This window comes from Nomascus leucogenys, chromosome 15 (assembly GCF_006542625.1).
Source record: "Nomascus leucogenys isolate Asia chromosome 15, Asia_NLE_v1, whole genome shotgun sequence".
In the NCBI taxonomy this organism is placed as follows: Eukaryota; Metazoa; Chordata; class Mammalia; order Primates; family Hylobatidae; genus Nomascus; species Nomascus leucogenys.
Window position 1 is genome coordinate 58,786,325 of NC_044395.1, and position 18,079 is coordinate 58,804,403.

An 18,079-nucleotide genomic window follows, 5' to 3' on the forward strand; every position below is an offset into this window, starting at 1 on the left:
AAAATTTGATTAGAGAAAAGATCTGAGCCTGTATAAGCATTTCTGCATTTATTAACTTAGGAATTAGAGAAGATCTCAGATAAATTTCTTAATGTCTAAGACCTGCTCCAACAGCCTCTGAAACTGGTCTTTTTGCTTTCATTTTGATTCCTTATGGTCCATTAGTCATACTGTTGCAAGATGGGCTTTATGAAATATAAATCTATGTTCTCCCTTACTTGAAATGAGTAAGTTGCCTGATCTCAGCCTCAGTTCTCATCTAGAAAATGGGGGTGAGAGGTATATGGGATTATTGGGAAGAATAAATTGGAAAAATATAAGTAAAATATTTTATACATTGTTGAGCTCATTAGATGTTTAACAGAGATTGTGTAATAATTATTTATAAGGCAAACCCCTTACTATGGCAAATGAGGCTCTTTATTATCCTATCTGTACTGCCTCATTTTCAGGAGCCCTATCTTACGTTCCATTCGTAAAACCACTTAATATTTCCCACTTGGCATTTGCATTGTGATTTTCATTTCTCCAAGTATACCTCTCCCTGCCTGTACCTTAATACTGCTTGTTCTCTCCGTTCCCATGGCGTCATTCATAGATGTGTATTACAGCATTTCATACCATATTGCAGTAATCTCTTTTCTTGTCAGTTTCCCTTACTAGTCTGTGAGATTGTTGAGTGTACAGCTGTTGTCTTTTTATTTTTGTATTCTTGTTCCTGGTAACGGTAGACATATAATTGAATGGTTGCTAAATATTTGTTTAATTGAATGCATGAATGAATGAACAGATGAATGGAAAGAAGAATGAAAAGGAGTGGAGAGTAGTCATTAAGGGAAAGGATTTTGGAGCCTGGATTTATCTCCTAGCTCTGGAATTTATTCTTTGTGACCGTCAATGTGTTACTTAAATCTTTTTGTGCCTTTTCTCCATATATAAAATGGGACTAACATAGTATTTACTTCTCAGGGTTATAGTGAGGATTTAAATGAGTTAATATATGTCTAAAGCCCTTAGAATAGTACATGACACATAGTGGCCGGGCGCGGTGGCTCACGCCTGTAATAACAGCACTTTAGGAGGCCGAGGCAGGCAGATCACCTGAGGTCAGGAGTTTGAGACTAGCCTGCCCAACATGGCGAAACCCCATCTCTACTAAAAATACAAAAAATTAACCAGGCATGGTGGTGGGCACCTGTAATCACAGCTACTCAGGAGGCTGAGGCAGGAGAATTACTTGAACCTGGGAGGTGGAGGTTGCAGTGAGCTGAGATCATGCCACTGCACTCCAGCCTGGGTGACAAGAGCAAAACTCCATCTCAGGAAAAAAAAAAAGCGTAGTACGTGACACATAGTAAGCTCTATTTAGGTGTTAGCTGCTGCTAATATTTTTATTTTCCTGATGATTCGGAACCCATAGCATCTTTACTGTCATGAATAATATTATCTTTATGCACTTAAATTGGCTATAGACTCTGAATTTTAAGATAATGTTCAAATCATAAAAGTTGTTTTATATGCTCTGGTTTTTTCTTTTTATAGGGCTCTATGGAGCAAGTCAGTTCTCATTTCTTGGAGCAGACCCTTGACAAGAAGCTGATGTCAGATCTGAGGGTACCTTTTATTCTTTGTTGTTTAAACTGGGTTTCTGTAACCAATGTAGGGGGGCAGTATGCTGAGTTGTGTTGATTTAACTTAGCAGCATTTGTTAAATTAACGTATGATAACTATATTACATTTTAATTTAAAATCTTAGTAAATTGAAGGAAATAACAAGTGACTTCATTAAATTTTGTATTATTGTAATGAAATACTTTGCACAGGTTATGCTTCACAAAAAAGTGGCAAGATTAATTTTCTAAGCCAGGTGCAGTGGCTCACACCTGTAATCCTAGCACTTTGGGAGGCTGAGGCAGGTGGATCACTTGCGGCCGGGAGTTTGAGACCAGCCCGGCCAACATGAGGGACCCCGTCTCAACTAAAAAACAAAAATTAGCTGGGTGTGGTGGCATGTGCCTGTAGTCCCAGCTACTTGGGTGACTGAGGCAGAGAATCACTTGAACCCTGGAGACCAGAGGTTGCAGTGAGCTGAGATCGCACCACTGCACTCCAGCCTGGGCAACAGAGTGGGACTCTGTCTCAAAAAAAACCCCAAAAAACAACAACAAAAAAACCCCAGAAAACCCCAAAAGATTAATTTTCTGTTTGTTAGGAACTACAAAGGCCCATTCTCATTTTGTGAGATGGTATGACATTTTAGGACTCCTTTTCAGCAGCAGTTACCATGGAAGAGTGAGTAAAGCCTTTCTCCAAACAGTAACAAAATACCCCCCCACCCCACGCCATTTTTTCTTCTTTTTTTTTGAAACAGGGTCTCACTCTGTTGCCCAGGCTGGAATGCAGTGGCACAATCATTGCTCAATGCAGCTTTGATCTCCTGGGCTCAAGCATTCCTCCCACCTCACCCTCCTGAAGTAGCCAGGACTACAGGCATACCTCACCATGCCCAGCTAATTTTTTTTTTATCTTTAGTAGAGATGAGGTCTTGCTGTGTTCCCCATGTTGGTCTTGAACCCCTGAGCCCAAGCAATCTTCTTGCCTCTGCCTCCCAAAGTGCTAGGATTACAGATGTGAGCCATTGTGCCTGGCCCCAAATGCCTCTTATGAAATGCCCTTAAGCTTTGATTGTGACGGTTCACTAACGTGGTTTACAGAACCAAATTTGAGTCTGAGAAAATAATATGTACATTCATTGTTAGTACCTCAATTTTGAAATTATAAAAGTGATATTATAGAGTTGTAGAATTTTTGATAAGGGAAAGGAAAACAATTTACCCATATGCCTGCTACCCTAATATAATGACTTTGGTCATTTTGGTATATGTCTCTCAGCTCTTTTTCTTGTGCATGTTTTTTTGTTTGTTTGTTTTGTTTTGTTTTGTTTTGTTTTGTTTGAGACAGGGTCTCGCTCTGTCGCCCAGGCTGGAGTGCAGTGGTGCGATCTTGGTTCACTGCAACCTCTGCCTCCCGGGCTTAAGTGATCCTCTCACCTCGGCCTCCTGAGTAGCTGGGACTACAGGTGTGTACCACCACACCTGGCTAATTTTTTGTAGTTTTTTAGAGGTGGGGTTTCATGAGAGGCTGATGTATAAAGCGGAGTGCCAGGTTGTTAATTTGTGATGAGAACCATAACTGTCAAGTGGACTGGATACACCAACCAGTATATTCCACCTTAGATAATCTCTGTGTAAAGTGAGTTTACTAGATTATTTAGTGACTGTACTGTAGCTGAAACAGAATGCAATGTTGCCAAATAGAGAAATACTTTTACTGGGACTGAAGATAATTTTTTTTTTTTTTTTGAGGCGGAGTCTCGCTCTGTCGCCAGGCTGGAGTGCAATGGTATGATCTCGGCTCACTGCAACCTCCGCCTCTCGAGTAGCTGGGACTACAGGCACGTGCCACAATGCCCAGCTAATTTTTGTACTTTTAGTAGAGCTGGAGTTTCACCATGTTGGCCAGGATGGTCTAAATCGCCTGACTTCATGATCAGCCTGCATTGGCCTCCCAAAGTGCTGGGATTACAGGCGCGAGCCACCTGCGCCCTGCCTGAAAATTGTTTTCTTAGAGTCAATGTATTGTCTACCCAAGATGGTTTTTGGAGGGGCACTGCCATTATTTGCCTCTCTGGCTCTCTCTTTCCTATGTTGCTGCCACAGCAAACATAACCAACTTTCTTAACACATTCTTCAGCTATCTTTATCCTCTTTAATTAGATACTTTCCGCTATTGTGGACCAGCAAGGCTTTGGTTTCATTTTAAGTTGAATTTGCGTTTCTCTTGTATGAACTACTGATAATTTTTACAAATGTAACTCTCAAAGAGCAGTTTTACTTTCTGCCTTCCCATGTTCTCAGGGTTCATCTTAGTGTTCCTTCATGAACCTCCTACAATTGGTAATTGTTGTTGTCCTTTGCAGAGGAAACGTACTGCACATGAACGTGCCAAGGAACTTTACAGTTCAGGGGAGTTTTCCAGTGGCAGAAAGTGGGGAGATGATGCTCCCAAGGAAGAAGTAGATACCGGGGCTGTGAACTTAATTGAGTCAGGAGCTTGTGGAGCATTTGTTCATGGGTTGGAAGATGAGATGTATGGTAAGTATGACTGTATAATAGCAATAGCACTCTTTAAGTGACTGCTGTGTGTCGGGCATTGTACTCGGTGATACACATGTATCGTTTCATTTAATCCTCACAGTAACTCTGGGAAGTACTTACTATGCTTTTTATTTTACACACAGGAGAGACTGAGGCCCCAGTAGTATGAGACAATGGTAAAGAGCAAGAGATTTGGGTTCAGTCAATCTATGTTTAAATTCCAGCATTTTTATAAAACAGGGATAATAATAACTATCTGTCTGAGTTGTGAGAATTAAATGAGGTTCTGTATACATAAAGCACTTGGCATAATACATGTGCCTATTTATAATAAGCACTTAATAATTGGTAATTAAAATTGGTATTAATAAAAATAATAACTTGATATTACTTACCCAGCTAGTAAGAGACAGAGCAAGATTTAAACCTAGGTATGTCTGACTGCCAAACCTTTATATGACTGATGAATATTTTATTTCACCTTCATTATTGAAAGATATTTTTGGGCCAGGCATGGTGGCTCACACCTGTAATCCCAGCACTTTGGGAGGCTGAGCCTGGAGGATCACTTGAGGCCAGGAGTTCAAGACCAGCCTGGTTAACATGGTGAAATCCTGGATCTACTAAAAATACAAAAAATAGCTGGTATGGTGGCATGCACCTGTAATCTCAGCTACTAGAGAGGCTCAGACACAAGAATCACTTGAACTCAGGAGGCAGAAGTTGCAGTGAGCTGAGATCATGCCACTGCACTCCAGCCTGGACAAGCAACAGAGCAAAACTCTGTCTCAAAAAATAAATAAATAAATACATAAATAAATATAGAAAGATATTTTTGTGGGAATACAATTCTAGATTAATAAGTTTTTTTTTCCAAGAGTCTTTTATTTTTTGAGACAGGGTCTCACTGTCACCCAGGCTAGAGTGTAGTGGTGTGATCACAGCTCACTGAAGCCTTGACTTCCTGGACCCAAGCAATCCTCCCACCTCAGCCTCTCGAGTAGCTCGGACCAGAAGCACGTGTCACCATGCCTGGCTAATTTTTTAATTTTTTGTAGAGACAGGGCTTCCCTATATTGTCCAAGCCAGTCTTGAACTCCTGGGCTCAAGGGATCCTTTTGCCTTAGCCTCCTAAAGTGAGATTGCGGGCGTGAGCCACTGTGCGTGGCCTCTACCAGTCTTTTAATGATATTGCTCTATAGTTTTCTGTTGAGAAATCTGCTATCATTTTTATCTTCCTCTGTATATAATGTGTCTTTTTATCTCAAGCTGCTTTTAAGATTTCGCTTTATCACTGGTTTTAAGCAATTTGATTATGATATGCCTGGGTATAGTATAGTTCATGTCATGTTTCTTTTGTTTGGAGTGTGTTGAGCTTCTTGAATCAAATAGTTTTCATCACAGTTGGACCTTTTTTTTTTACTATTATTTCTTTCTTTCTTTTTTTTGGGGGGTGGGCGGGGCGGGGACAGAGTTTTGCCCAGGCTGAAGTACAGTGGTGTGATCGCGGCTCACTGCAACCTCTGCCTCCTGGGTTCAGGCATTTCTCATGCTTCAGCCTCCCGAGTAGCTGGGACTGCAGTTGCCCATCACCACTCTTGGCTAATTTTTGTATTTTTAGTAGAGACGGGGTTTTGCCATGTTGCCGAGGCTGGTCTCAAACTCCTGAGCTCAACTTATCTGCCCGCTTCAGCCTCCCAAATTGCTGGGATTACAGGTGTGAGCCACCATACCTAGCCACTATTATTTTTTTAAATTTCTCTGACACTACAGGCCCTTTGGCAACTTTAATTACACATGCATTAGGATACTGACATTGTTTTACAGCTCACTGATGCTCTATCCTTCCTTCCTTCCTTCCTTCCTTCCTTCCTTCCTTCCTTCCTTCTTCCTTCCTTCCTTCCTTCCTTCCTTCCTTCCTTCCTTCCTTCCTCCAGTTTTTATTTTCTCTTTGTGTTCAATTTTAGATAGTATCTATTGCTTTGTCTTTGAGTGTTGCAAGATATAATCTGATGTTAATCCCACCCAGTATATTTTTCATCTCAGACATGTAGTTTTTGTCTCTAGAAGTTTGATTAGAATTTGGGTTTTTTCCATCCTGGACCACATAAGGAGACCCTATCTCTACAAAAAAATTTAAAATTAGCCAGACATGGTTGTGCATGCCTTTAATCCCAGCTACTTGGGAGGCTGTGGGAGGAGGATTGTTTGAGCCCAGGAGTTAGAGGTTGCAGGGAGCCATGATCACACAAGTGCCCTCCAGTCTGGGTGACAGAGCAAGACCCTGTCTCAAAAAAAAGAAGAAAGAATTTGGGTCTTTTTAGTATCTACCATGTCTTTCTTAACATACTTAATCTTTCCTCTAGCTTTGTCAACAGATAATATGTTTATAACTGTCTTACTATCCTTGTTTACTAGGTCTATTATTTCTGTGATTCCTAGGTTGGTTTTGATTGATTTTTTTCCCTCCTGTATTATATATTATTCCATCTTGTATATATTCCATCCTGTGTCTTTTCATGTCTGATAATTTTTAATTGGATGCCAGACATTATAGATTTCACTTTATTGGATACTGAACATTATTTTATTCCTATAAATATTTTTGAGCTTTGTTCTGGGATCTACTTTTTCAGGTCTTATACTTTGTTAGGCAGGATTAGAGTAGCATTTAACCTACAACTTACTTTTCTCCACTGGTGAAGCAAAAAACTCTTCTTTTTCACTACTTGAAGCAAAAAACCTCTTCTTTTCTTTTTTCTTTCTTTATTTTTATTTTATTTTATTATTATTATTTTTTTTTGAGACAGGATCTTGCTCTGTTGCTCAGGCTGGAGTGCCAAGGTACAGTCATGGCTCGCTGCAGCCTTGACCTCCTGGGCTCAAACGACCTTCCCACCTCAGCCTCCTGAGTAACTAGGACCACAGGTGGGCACCACCACACCTGGCTAATTTTTGTATCTTTTGTAGAGATGGGGTTTTGCCATGTTGCCCAGGCCAGGCTTGAAGTCCTGGCCTCAAGCAATCTGGCCACCTTGGCCTCCCAGAGTTTTAGGATGACAGACGTAAGCCACCACACCTGGCTGCAAAATTCTTCTAAGTTAACTGTGGTTTTATAGGCCCTGCGTGACCTCTGGAGATTGTTTCCTCTCATTGTTTTGAGTGGTTCTTTTCCAGGCCTCAGATGGTCTCTGTCTCATAGATCAGAATTCAGCTGAGGACTTGAGGTGACCATCTGCAGATCTCCCAAGCTCTCTGTCTCTCTGTGTAGTTCTCTACTTTCCAGTAATTTGCTCTATGAACTCTAGCCACATTGGACTTCCCAAACTCCTAGCTCAATCTTCTCAACTCAGGGAGAGAAGACCTAGTGCCTGGAGTCTCTCTAAACTGAATTGCTGTAATCATTGAGATCACCTCATTTATTTCCCATCTCTCAGGGATTGCAGTCCTTTATTGCCAGATGCCCAGTGTCTGGAATGCTGTTGTTTCATATATTTTGTCTCTGTCTCATCCTTGGAGGATAAAGCTGGTCCTCATTACTCCATCTTGTAATAGACGTCCTATAAAGCCCCTGTGATTTCCATATGCTATCTGTCTCACGTAGATCTCAGAATTTCAGTGCTTTGAGATGATTGACTCCAGCCTCTTCATTATCAGCAAGGGTAACAGACCTGGTGAGGTAATTTTGATTGTCCACATTTTACAGTAAACTTGTGCCAGAGACCTGTGCCAGGTCTTAAAAATGCCTATAAAATCATACCTCAGGATAGAACTACTTCTTAGAAGGGCAAGAATATTATTTTTGAAAGGAAGTTTTTCATCAGTAGATATAAGAATTGGGTTATCCTATCATTTGTTCTAAAATGTTCCATATGGATAGAAAGTAAATCTACCTCTGCTTTTTGATTCTCTATGAACTTAAAATATGAATTACAATTTAAATAATATTGGATAATAAGGAAGTCCAGTTATTAAAACCTATTTTACTCTAAAATGAGTAACTGAAACCTATTTTGTTTCTATTAGCATTTTTGCTTTTAGTTTCTGCAACTGAATTTCATCACTTTTAACATTTATATGATTTAGTTATACAGTTTTCAGTTTGCCATTAACATTTTTTAAATACATTTTTTTTTATACTTTTAAGTTCTGGGGTACATGTGCAGAATGTGCAGGTTTGTTACATAGGTATACACGTGCCATGGTGGTTTGCTGTACCTGTCAACCCATCATCTACATTAGGTATTTCTCCTAATGCTATCCCTACCCCCTCCCCCTTCCCCCGACAGGCCCCAGTGTGTGACGCCCCCGCACCTTCAGTGTCCATGTGTTCTCATTGTTTAACTCCCACTTATGAGTGAGAACATGCAGTGTTTGGTTTTCTGTTCTTGTGTTAGTTTGCTGAGAATGATGGTTTCCAGCTTCATCCATGTCCCTGCAAAAAACATGAACTCATCCTTTTTTATGGCTGCATAGTATTCCATGGTGTATATGTGCCACACTTTCTTTATCCAGTCTATCATTGATGGGCCTTTGGGTTGGTTCCAAGTCTTTACTATTGTGACAGTTCTGCAATAAACATACGTGTGCATGTGTTTTTTTGTTGTTGTTGTTGTTTTTTTGAGACGGAGTCTCGCTCTGTCGCCCAGGCTGGAGTGCAGTGGCACAATCTCGGCTCACTGCAAGCTCCGCCTCCCGGGTTCACGCCATTCTCCTGCCTTAGCCTCTCCAAGTAGCTGGGACTACAGGCGCCCACCACCACGCCCGGCTAATTTTTTGTATTTTTAGTAGAGACGGGGTTTCACCGTGGTCTCAATCTTCTGACCTTGTGATCCGCCCGCCTCGGCCTCCCAAAGTGCTGGGATTACAAGCGTGAGCCACCGCGCCCGGCCGCATGTGTTTTTATAGTAGAATGATTTATAATCCTTTGGGTGTATGCCCAGTAATGGAATTGCTGGGTCAAATGGTATTTCTGGTTCTAGATCCTTGAGGAATCGCCACACTGTCTTCCGCAATGGCTGAACTAATTTATACTCCCACCAACAGTGTAAAAGTGTTCCTGTTTCTCCACATCTTCGCCAGCATCTGTTGTTTCCTGACTTTTTAATGATCGCCATTCTAACTGGTGTGAGATGGTATCTCATTGTGGTTTTGATTTGCATTTCTCTAATGACCAGTGATGATGAGCTTTTTTTCATATGTTTGTTGGTCACATAAATGTCTTCTTTTGAGAAGTGTCTGTTCATATCCTTCACCCACTTTTTGATGGGGTCATAGTTTGTGGGTTTTTTTTTGTAAATTTGTTTAAGTTCCTTGTAGATTCTGGATATTAGCTCTTTGTCAGATGGATAGATTACAAACATTTTCTTCCATTCTTAGGTTGCCTGTTCACTCTGATGGTAGTTTCTTTTGCTGTGCAGAAGCTCTTTAGTTTAATTAGATCCCATTTGTCAATTTTGGCTTCATTGCCATTGCTTTTGGTGTTTTAGTCATGAAGTCTTTGCCCATGCCTGTGTCCTGAATGGTATTGCGTAGGTTTTCTTCTAGGGTTTTTATGGTTTTAGGTCTTACGTTTAAATCTTTAATCCATCTTGAGTTAATTTTTGTATAAAGTGTAAGGAAGGGATCCAGTTTCAGTTTTCTGCATATGGCTAGCCAGTTTTCCCAACACCATTTATTAAATAGGGAATCCTTTCCCCGTTGGTTGTTTTTGTCAAGTTTGTTAAAGATCAGATGGTTGTAGATGTGTGGTGTTATTTCTGAGGCCTCTATTCTGTTCCATTGGTCTATATATCTGTTTTGGTACCAGTACTATGCTGTTTTGGTTACTGTAGCCTTGTAGTATAGTTTGAAGTCAGGTAGCGTGAGGCCTCCAGCTTTGTTCTTTTTGCTTAGAATTGTCTTGGCTATGCGGGCCCTTTTTTGGTTCCATACTAGTATATATATATATTTAAGGGGTACATGAGATGTTTTGATACAGGCATGAAAAATGAAATAATCACATCATATAGAATAGGTATCCATCTCCTCAAGGATTTATCCTTCATGTTACAAATGTTATTAAGATGTAATCAAATTAACTTAAGTTTAAAAAGTGAGTATACCATAACCAGGTATCAGGTATGACAGCTTTCTAATTTTATCACATTTATACAATTCTGGGTAAATTTGGGTTTTAGGGGTGCATTGCTGGAAATGAAATGGAGCCTTATTTCACTGGCTGTTCACTCTAGTATAGTGGCTCAACATACTTCTAGTCCTCTAATTTATCCATCTTCTCCCTCCTTTTTGAGATTTTGTGCATGCAGCTTTTCTTCTAGAAAGGCCTTTTTCTTTCTTTTGGCTTAGCAGCTCTTTTAGTTATTGTTTTTAGGGATCACGTATTATAGAAAGCCACCTCTGATCCCATTGATTGGGCTATATTTCTTCATATGCATTTTCTTACATTCCCTGTGCTTTTCCATGGCAACAGTCATCACTTTGTAATGCAATTAACTGTTCTTGTTTGTAAGCCTGGGGGATAGTCTTGCTTTTGTTCATCTTTGTATCTTTAGTACTAAGTACAAACCTAATAGGTAGCTAAGTCTGGACCCAATTATACACGGGCAGATGCTAAGGATCAGTCTTTTTAAAAATATAGTATAGTAGGTTCCTTTTCTCTGCTCTGTAACCATAGGGAGTCTGTGACATATTATTTATTTATTTTTAATTAACTTTTTTTATAGAGATGGGGTCTCACTGTGTTGCCCAGGCTGGTGTTGAACTCCTGGGCTCAAGTGATCCTCCGCCTTGGCCTCTCAAAGTGCTGGGATTACAAGCGTGACATGCCTGGCCGACATATTTTCAACATTCCAAAAAGTTCAGTGGAAAATTTCAATTTTCTTGCTTATAGTCTGGCTGTTCAGGCAAAGTAAAATACCACATTTCTTTGCTTCTACTTGGAAGTGTATCAGCTGAGGTCACACTGATTATCTCTTTCTGATCAGAAGTTCCTTCCTGATTGCCTTGGTGGACTTGCAAAGGTTACATATGAGTCAGTGTGGTGTAATGGATAAAATTCTAGGAGGAAGAGCCAGCACTTAACATGTTTGGGTTTATCTCTAGCTTGCCTTATAATTGGTAATTTCATGTTTAAATTATATTATTGTGATGTGAAGAAAATTGTTCTCTTCTGATGAAAAGGAGGAATTCATAACTACCAAGAAAAACCTGAATCATCTGTCTTTAATGTAGTAACTCCACTTTTAACATATCTATAAAACCTTTCGTTATACAAAGAGGAAATTGTGTTTGTGAGTTTTAACCACAACTTTAGGTGCTTTTTGTTTTGTTTTGTTTTGAAATAGTCCATTTTGTTACAGAAGCATATGGGAATCACTAGAAAAAAACAACCATGTGTGGAAGTCTTTTGAGCATTTTCTGTGTCTTACTCATTTCTCATCTTTGTATCCTAGCCCTTAGTACTGCACCTAGCATATAGTACATGTTCAGGACCCACTTATTAGTGAATGAAGAAAGGGCTTCCTCAGATCAGTGGCTTTATTGCTTTCATGTTCTGAGCATGCCAAGGGGTCGAAAACATGCCTCTGTTTTCAGGGTGCTTACAGAACCCAAACCTATACCCTAGGTGATACTTATTGAGCCCTTAAAATATGCCAGGCAGGGTCCCTCTGGGCTTTACCTGTATTATCTCATTTAGTCCTAACAACTCTGTAAGGAAATGAGTATTATCTCCATTTACCAGGTAAGAAATTTGAGGTGCCAGGAAGTTGAGTTACTTATTCAAGATCACCCTCCAACTTAGTGGAGGGATCATTCACTACAGTTTGCTCTGAGACCTCTACCATTCCAAGCATGTATCCTTAACCACTATATGATTTTAGCCTACAATCAACAGACCTGAGTATTGGTCCTATTCCTGCCCTCATTCACTTTGAGGCAAGTTAATCCACGTTGCTGAATCTTACCTCTAAAATTGGAACAATGATGTTTAGTCTACTTTAATCTTAATAATAATGATAACATTATTTACTAACTGACTTTTTAAAAAGTACTGTGGTCGGAATACTGAGATAAGTAAGACAATTTAATTTTCAAGAAGTTAATGTAGACAGACATGTGACTTCATCACACATATGTGGAGTCAGATTTAAGCCATAGTCCTTGTGATACTAAAGTCCATGTTCTTAGATCGACGTTAAGGTGGGTGGTACGTGAAACTGTGGGCATAGAGATCTCCCAGGGAGAGTTTATAGAATGAGAGGAGTAGAGAATAGAAGACAGCCTGAAGGAGAAGGAATCCATCTTGGACTTTTCCCATGGCTCTTAATTTGATATGAGTTACTTTATATATATATATAAAATATGGGGCTTCAGTGTGTTGCTCAGGCCGGCCTTGAACTCCTGAGCTCAAATGATCCTCCCACCTTAGCTTCCTGAGTAGCTGGGACTTTGGTGTATGGCACTGCACCTGGCTGATGGGCAGTTTTTGTTTTTTGTTTTTGGAGGTTTTTTTTTTTTTTTTTGACACAGGGGCCCACTCTGTCACTAGGATGGAGTGTAGTGGCACGATCATGGCTCACTGCAGCCTCAAACTCCTGGGCACAAGTGATCTTCCTTCCTCAGCCTCCCAAGTAGATGGAACTATAGGCGTGTGCCACCACACTTGGCTAATTTGTTTTTTTGTGTTTTGTTTTGAGATAGGGTCTCGTTCTGTCACCAGGCTGGAGTGCAGTGGCACAACCTTGGCTCACTGTAGTTTCTGCCTCCCAGGCTCAAGTGATCCTCCCATCTCAGCCTCCCAAGTAGCTGAGACAACAGGCACACACTACCACACCCAGCTAATTTTTTAATATTTTTGGTAGAAACAGAGTTTTACCACGTCGCATAGGCGGGCTCAAGTGATCTGCCTACCTTGGCCTCCCAAAGTGTTGGGATTACAGGCGTGAGCCACTGTGCCCAGCCTGATGTGCAATTTTATTTGTTCTTTTTTCTAGAGGTTCGTATTGCTGCTGTGGAGGCCCTCTGCATGTTGGCCCAGTCGTCACCCTCTTTTGCTGAGAAGTGCCTTGATTTCCTAGTTGACATGTTCAACGATGAAATTGAGGAAGTACGTCTGCAGTCCATACATACCATGAGAAAAATCTCTAACAACATCACCCTCCGAGAAGATCAGCTTGACACTGTCCTGGCTGTGCTAGAGGTAAGTGTTTCTATTTTGTTACTCATTTCTTCATCCCTCACCCCCCCTATTAAAATCAGATATTGTGCTAGGCATTGGTGACAGAACAGTATATCAGGCAGTACAGTTCTGTTTTCTCACCATACCCCTCCCCTAAGATGGAAGAAATTGACTGTGAAACAGGAAATTTGAATAAGCTTGGTGTTTCTGTGATCAAGAAAGGATAGGATGCCTAGGGAATACATAATGTCTAACCTGTATTGGCTGAGGTGAGGTTGGGAAGAAGGAGGAAGTGCTGTAGTGGACACTTGAAGGAGGATTAGGACTTAACTAGGCTTTTTTTTCCCTTCTTCTTTTGAGACAGGGTCTCACTCTGTCACTCAAGCTGAAGTGCATCTTTTTTAAAGGATAAGTGACACTGGTGGTAGGATGAAAGGGTACCAGACAGAGGGAGCAATGTCTAAAGATGCAGAGATAAGACAGAATATGATATATTCAAGGAACTAAAAAGAGTTTATTATAATGATAGCGTAGAGTTGAAGAGATGGAAGAGTGGAGGAAGTGGCTATAGATAAGGTAGGGGCTAAATAATGAAGAGTTCTTTTCAACCTTTAATTTGATTTTATTCTTGTAGTGAATCATAGGCTGCTATAGCAGCAAGTGCTCTTAGGGATTGATTCATTCTGCCCTGGGAATTTTATAGAGAAAAAAATAAGTTGTCTAAGTTAGTGGCTGAACCAGAATGTAAACACAGAGTTGCTTCCCAGGCTGTACAGCTCTAGGTGGTTCTTGTATTATTTTTCTAAAATGTCTGGATTTTAATTGCAACTACTGAAGTTCTTCAGAGTATTCATAAATGGGGTTTGGCCTCTGGTTTCCTTTTTTGGGGAAGATGGGGTTCAGATATGAAAGGGATAGTAATTAGGTACTTAGTTTTTAGAACACTTGTAACAGATTTCTACTGTGTACTTTAAAGAATAGCTGGTGCTTTGGTTTTGAAGGTCCCTACCATTCTCTCAGCTGCTTAGCACTTCTACTAAGATTTTTCCTGAATTATAAATCTTTATAATTTTTTCATGTATTTTTTCCTAAAAATAAGTTTACATTCTATGTGTGGTTCTTCATGGGTGGCCTCATACATAGCCTAGCCACTCCTTTCCTTTTTAGCTTTCTTTTCCACCATTCCTCATCTTGAACTTTATGCTGAAGTCACTTTCTTACACATATTGCTTTTCCTCACAATTTTACCTTCAATGTAATTTTCCCCCTCAGTTTGCAAAATTGCCACTTTAACCCAGGAGACGTCCACTTATTCCCACAGCCTATATTAGGTAACATATCCAGAAAGTCTTCCCTAACTGTTACTCCCAGCCCTGGGTGGGCTAAATGCCATCTCTCTATTCCCGTAGCACCCTGTGTATACTGCTCTAGCATTTTTCAGTAATTCTCTATTTCATGAGACTGTGAGCTCCTCAAGGTGTCTTGACTTTTCTCTTTTGTTTTCCTTTCCTTTCCTTTCCCTTTTTTTTTTTTTAGTCTGAGTCTCGCTCTGTCCCCCAGGCTGGAGTGCAGTGGTGCGATCTTGGCTTACTGCAACCTTCACCTCCTGGGTTCAAGCAATTCTCCTGCCTCAGTCTGCCGAGTAGCTGGGATTACAGGCATGCACCACAACCCTAATTTTTGTATTTTTTTTTTTTTAGTAGAGATGGTGTTTCACCATATTGGCCAGGCTGGTCTCGAACTCCTGACCTCAAGTGATCCGCCCACCTTGGCCTCCCAAAGTGCTGGGATTATGGTCTGAGCCACCGTGCCTGGCCGACTCTTCATTTTTTTATTACCAGTGTCTTGCAGCAGTGTCTGGCACAATTAGGTGCTCGGTAAGTGTTTGCTGAGTAGCTGAGCTATGTTCCAAGCTATGTTTTGATGTACAGAATTGTTCACAGGTATGCTTATTTGTGAGTACTTATGTATATAACTCACAAAGAATCCTTGCCTTTTAATTCTTTTCAGGAGTTCAGACCCATATAAACTTACAGTAGACTATTCTTCCACCCTGCTGTGCACTGACTGCTCCCTTATATTTTCTGTGTCACTGTGCTTCATTGCTTTGAGCCTTACCTTGCTGACCCTTCCAGCTGGAATTTGCTTTTTTTTTTTCCTGCTATGTCAAGATCCTACCCTGCCTAGAAAAATTCACTTCTTTATTCAACAAGCACTGTCTATGTATTAGAAATGTAGGGGTATCAAAACAGACAGGATCCCTGCTGTCATAAAACTTACATTCTAAAGAGAGGTGGAGTAAACAAACAAAATTATTTCAGGTGGTGATAAATGTTATGCAGAAGATACACAGTATGATGGAGGAATGGGGAATTTCACTGTAATTTGAGTGGTTAGTAAAGACTTTCTGAGGAGATGATGTTCAAGTTGAGTCTTGAATGATAAACAGAAGCTAGCTATGTGAAGACTGGGAGAATAACTTCAGGTAGAGGCAACAGCTAGTGGGAAGGCTCTAAAACACAGGTGAGCTTTGTTGTGTTTGCAGAATAGAGGGAAAGCCAGTAGGAGTGAACCATAGTGAGAAAGTAGAAATGTGGCATGAGATGAAGTCTGAGAGGGGATTAGGGACAGGTGGAGAGCCTTGTAGGCCATTTTAAGATGTTTGGATTTTATTCTAACATTATGGAAAACTGTTGCAGAATTTTATGGATAGGAGTGACATTTCGATTTGCCTCTCTTTTAGTATTTCTCATTCTTGAAATCTTGAAATTCACATCAGATAGATTGACTCTTTCCTTCACTCCTCCATTTAACACATACAGGTATACTTCTCTTTATTGGGCTTTGCAGATATTGTGTTTTTTTAATAAATTGAGAGATTGCAGCAACCATGCATTGAGCAAGTCTATCGGTGCCATTTTTCCAATAGCATGTGCTCACTTTATGTCTGTGTCACATTTTGGTAATTCTTGCAATATTTTGAACTTTTGCATTATTACATCTGTTACAGTGATCTGTGATCAATGATCTTTGATGTTACTGTTGTAATTGTTTTGGGATGCCACAAACTATGCCTGTATAAGATGGCAAACTTAATAAGTGTGTGTGTTCTGAGTGTTCTGCTAACTGGCCATTCCCAGCCTCTCTCTTAGCCTTTCTTCTTAGCCTGTCTTTTTTCCTAGTTGCAAAAAGGCTCTTGTACCTTCAGCATCATGATTGAGTTCCAGATAGGATGGAAAAGGAAGGTTAAAGAACAAAGGGGTCAAAGCTACTGCCTCTGATCCTTTATCAATAAAATGAAAGATATTTCAGGAATTTCAGCCAAAAGACTTCCACATACTTTGTTGCATGGCCACCCTAGATGGGAAGGGGGCTGGGGAGAAGGAGTTGGTAGATAGAGGCTGAGTCTGCTAACCAACAGTAACTACTATTATTATTACTTTCTTTTAAAGGATTCATCCAGAGATATTCGAGAGGCTCTTCATGAACTCTTATGCTGTACTAATGTTTCAACCAAAGAAGGGATTCATCTTGCATTGGTGGAGCTGCTGAAAAATTTAACCAAGTACCCTACTGATAGGGACTCCATATGGAAGTAATGACTTTTTTACCCATTTACTCACTGAGTCCCATAAGGTGGTAAATGTACAATGCTGACATTTGTTCCATCCTTATAGATTGAGGATAGTGTGGCCCTGAATTTTGCCTTTACTTTAGAAACCTGATTCAACTTAACTGAACTCTCAGGAATCTGATTCCTAAGCTGAGTATCACATTTTAGATTACTTGCTAATTTGTGCATCTATCCACCTAGCAAATATTATGTGCCTGCTGTGTGCTGACTGTGCACCAACCCTTGTGGTAGCTGTTAGAAGTATAGAAATAAATTAATTAGATTTCCTCTTTCTCCTATATAGTGTTTTGTTTTGATATGTTTTTTTTTTGAGACGGAGTCTCGCTCTGTCACCCTGACTAGAATGCAGTGGCATGATCTCAGCTCACTGCAACTTCTGCCCCCTGGGTTCAAGTGATTCTCCTGCCTCAGCCTCTCGAGTAACTGGGATTATAGGTGCACGCCACCATACCCAGCTAATTTTTGTATTTTTTTAGTAGAGATGGGGTTTTACCATGTTGGTTAGGCTGGTCTTGAACTCCTGACCTCAGGTGATCCACCTGCCCTGACCTACCAAAGTGCTGGGATTACAGGCATGAGCCACTGCGCCCGGCCTTATTATTTTTTATTCATTAAGTTCTGGTTTAGAAGGTGCACTAAATTGGTCGGGTGCAGTGGCTCACGCCTATAATCCCAGCACTTTGGGAGGCCGGGGCGGGTGGATCACCTGAGGTCAGGAGTTCAAGACCAGCCTGGCCAACATGGTGAAACCTCATCTCTACTAAAAATGCAAAAATCTGCCGGGCGTAGTGGCACATGCCTGTAATCCCAGCTACTCGGGAGGCGAAGGTAGGAGAATCGCTTGAACACTGGAAGCAGAGGTTGCAGTGAGCCGAGATTGTGCCACTGCATGCCAGCCTGGACAACAGAGCAAGACTCTGTCTCAAAAAAATAAAACCCATAAACAATAATAAAAATATATAATTACCTTGCTTGTATAGTTCCTTATAGTTTATAAAGGGCCTTCATGTAGTTATAATAGCTAACATTGAGTTCTTATTATGTGAGACACTTTGCTAAGTACTTTATGTTAGTTAATGCTTATAGCAATTCTATGAAGTAATGACT

General features: G+C 40.4%; 1 protein-coding gene across 3 annotated transcripts in view; it reads left to right on the forward strand.

Annotated features, from left to right (window-relative positions):
• INTS4 (integrator complex subunit 4) overlaps window positions 1-18,079 on the forward strand; it is a 127,428-nt gene that overhangs the window by 62,536 nt on the left and 46,813 nt on the right. For all 3 annotated transcript variants that reach the window (XR_004033592.1, XM_003254669.1, XM_030828890.1), the window contains exons 9-12: window positions 1,543-1,614; window positions 3,980-4,154; window positions 13,154-13,359; window positions 16,791-16,933. Coding sequence is in view for 2 of the 3 variants with exons in the window: in XM_003254669.1 (XP_003254717.1) it covers window positions 1,543-1,614; window positions 3,980-4,154; window positions 13,154-13,359; window positions 16,791-16,933 (596 nt within the window). In the remaining variant the exon portion in view is untranslated. The remainder of the gene's footprint in view (window positions 1-1,542; window positions 1,615-3,979; window positions 4,155-13,153; window positions 13,360-16,790; window positions 16,934-18,079) is intronic.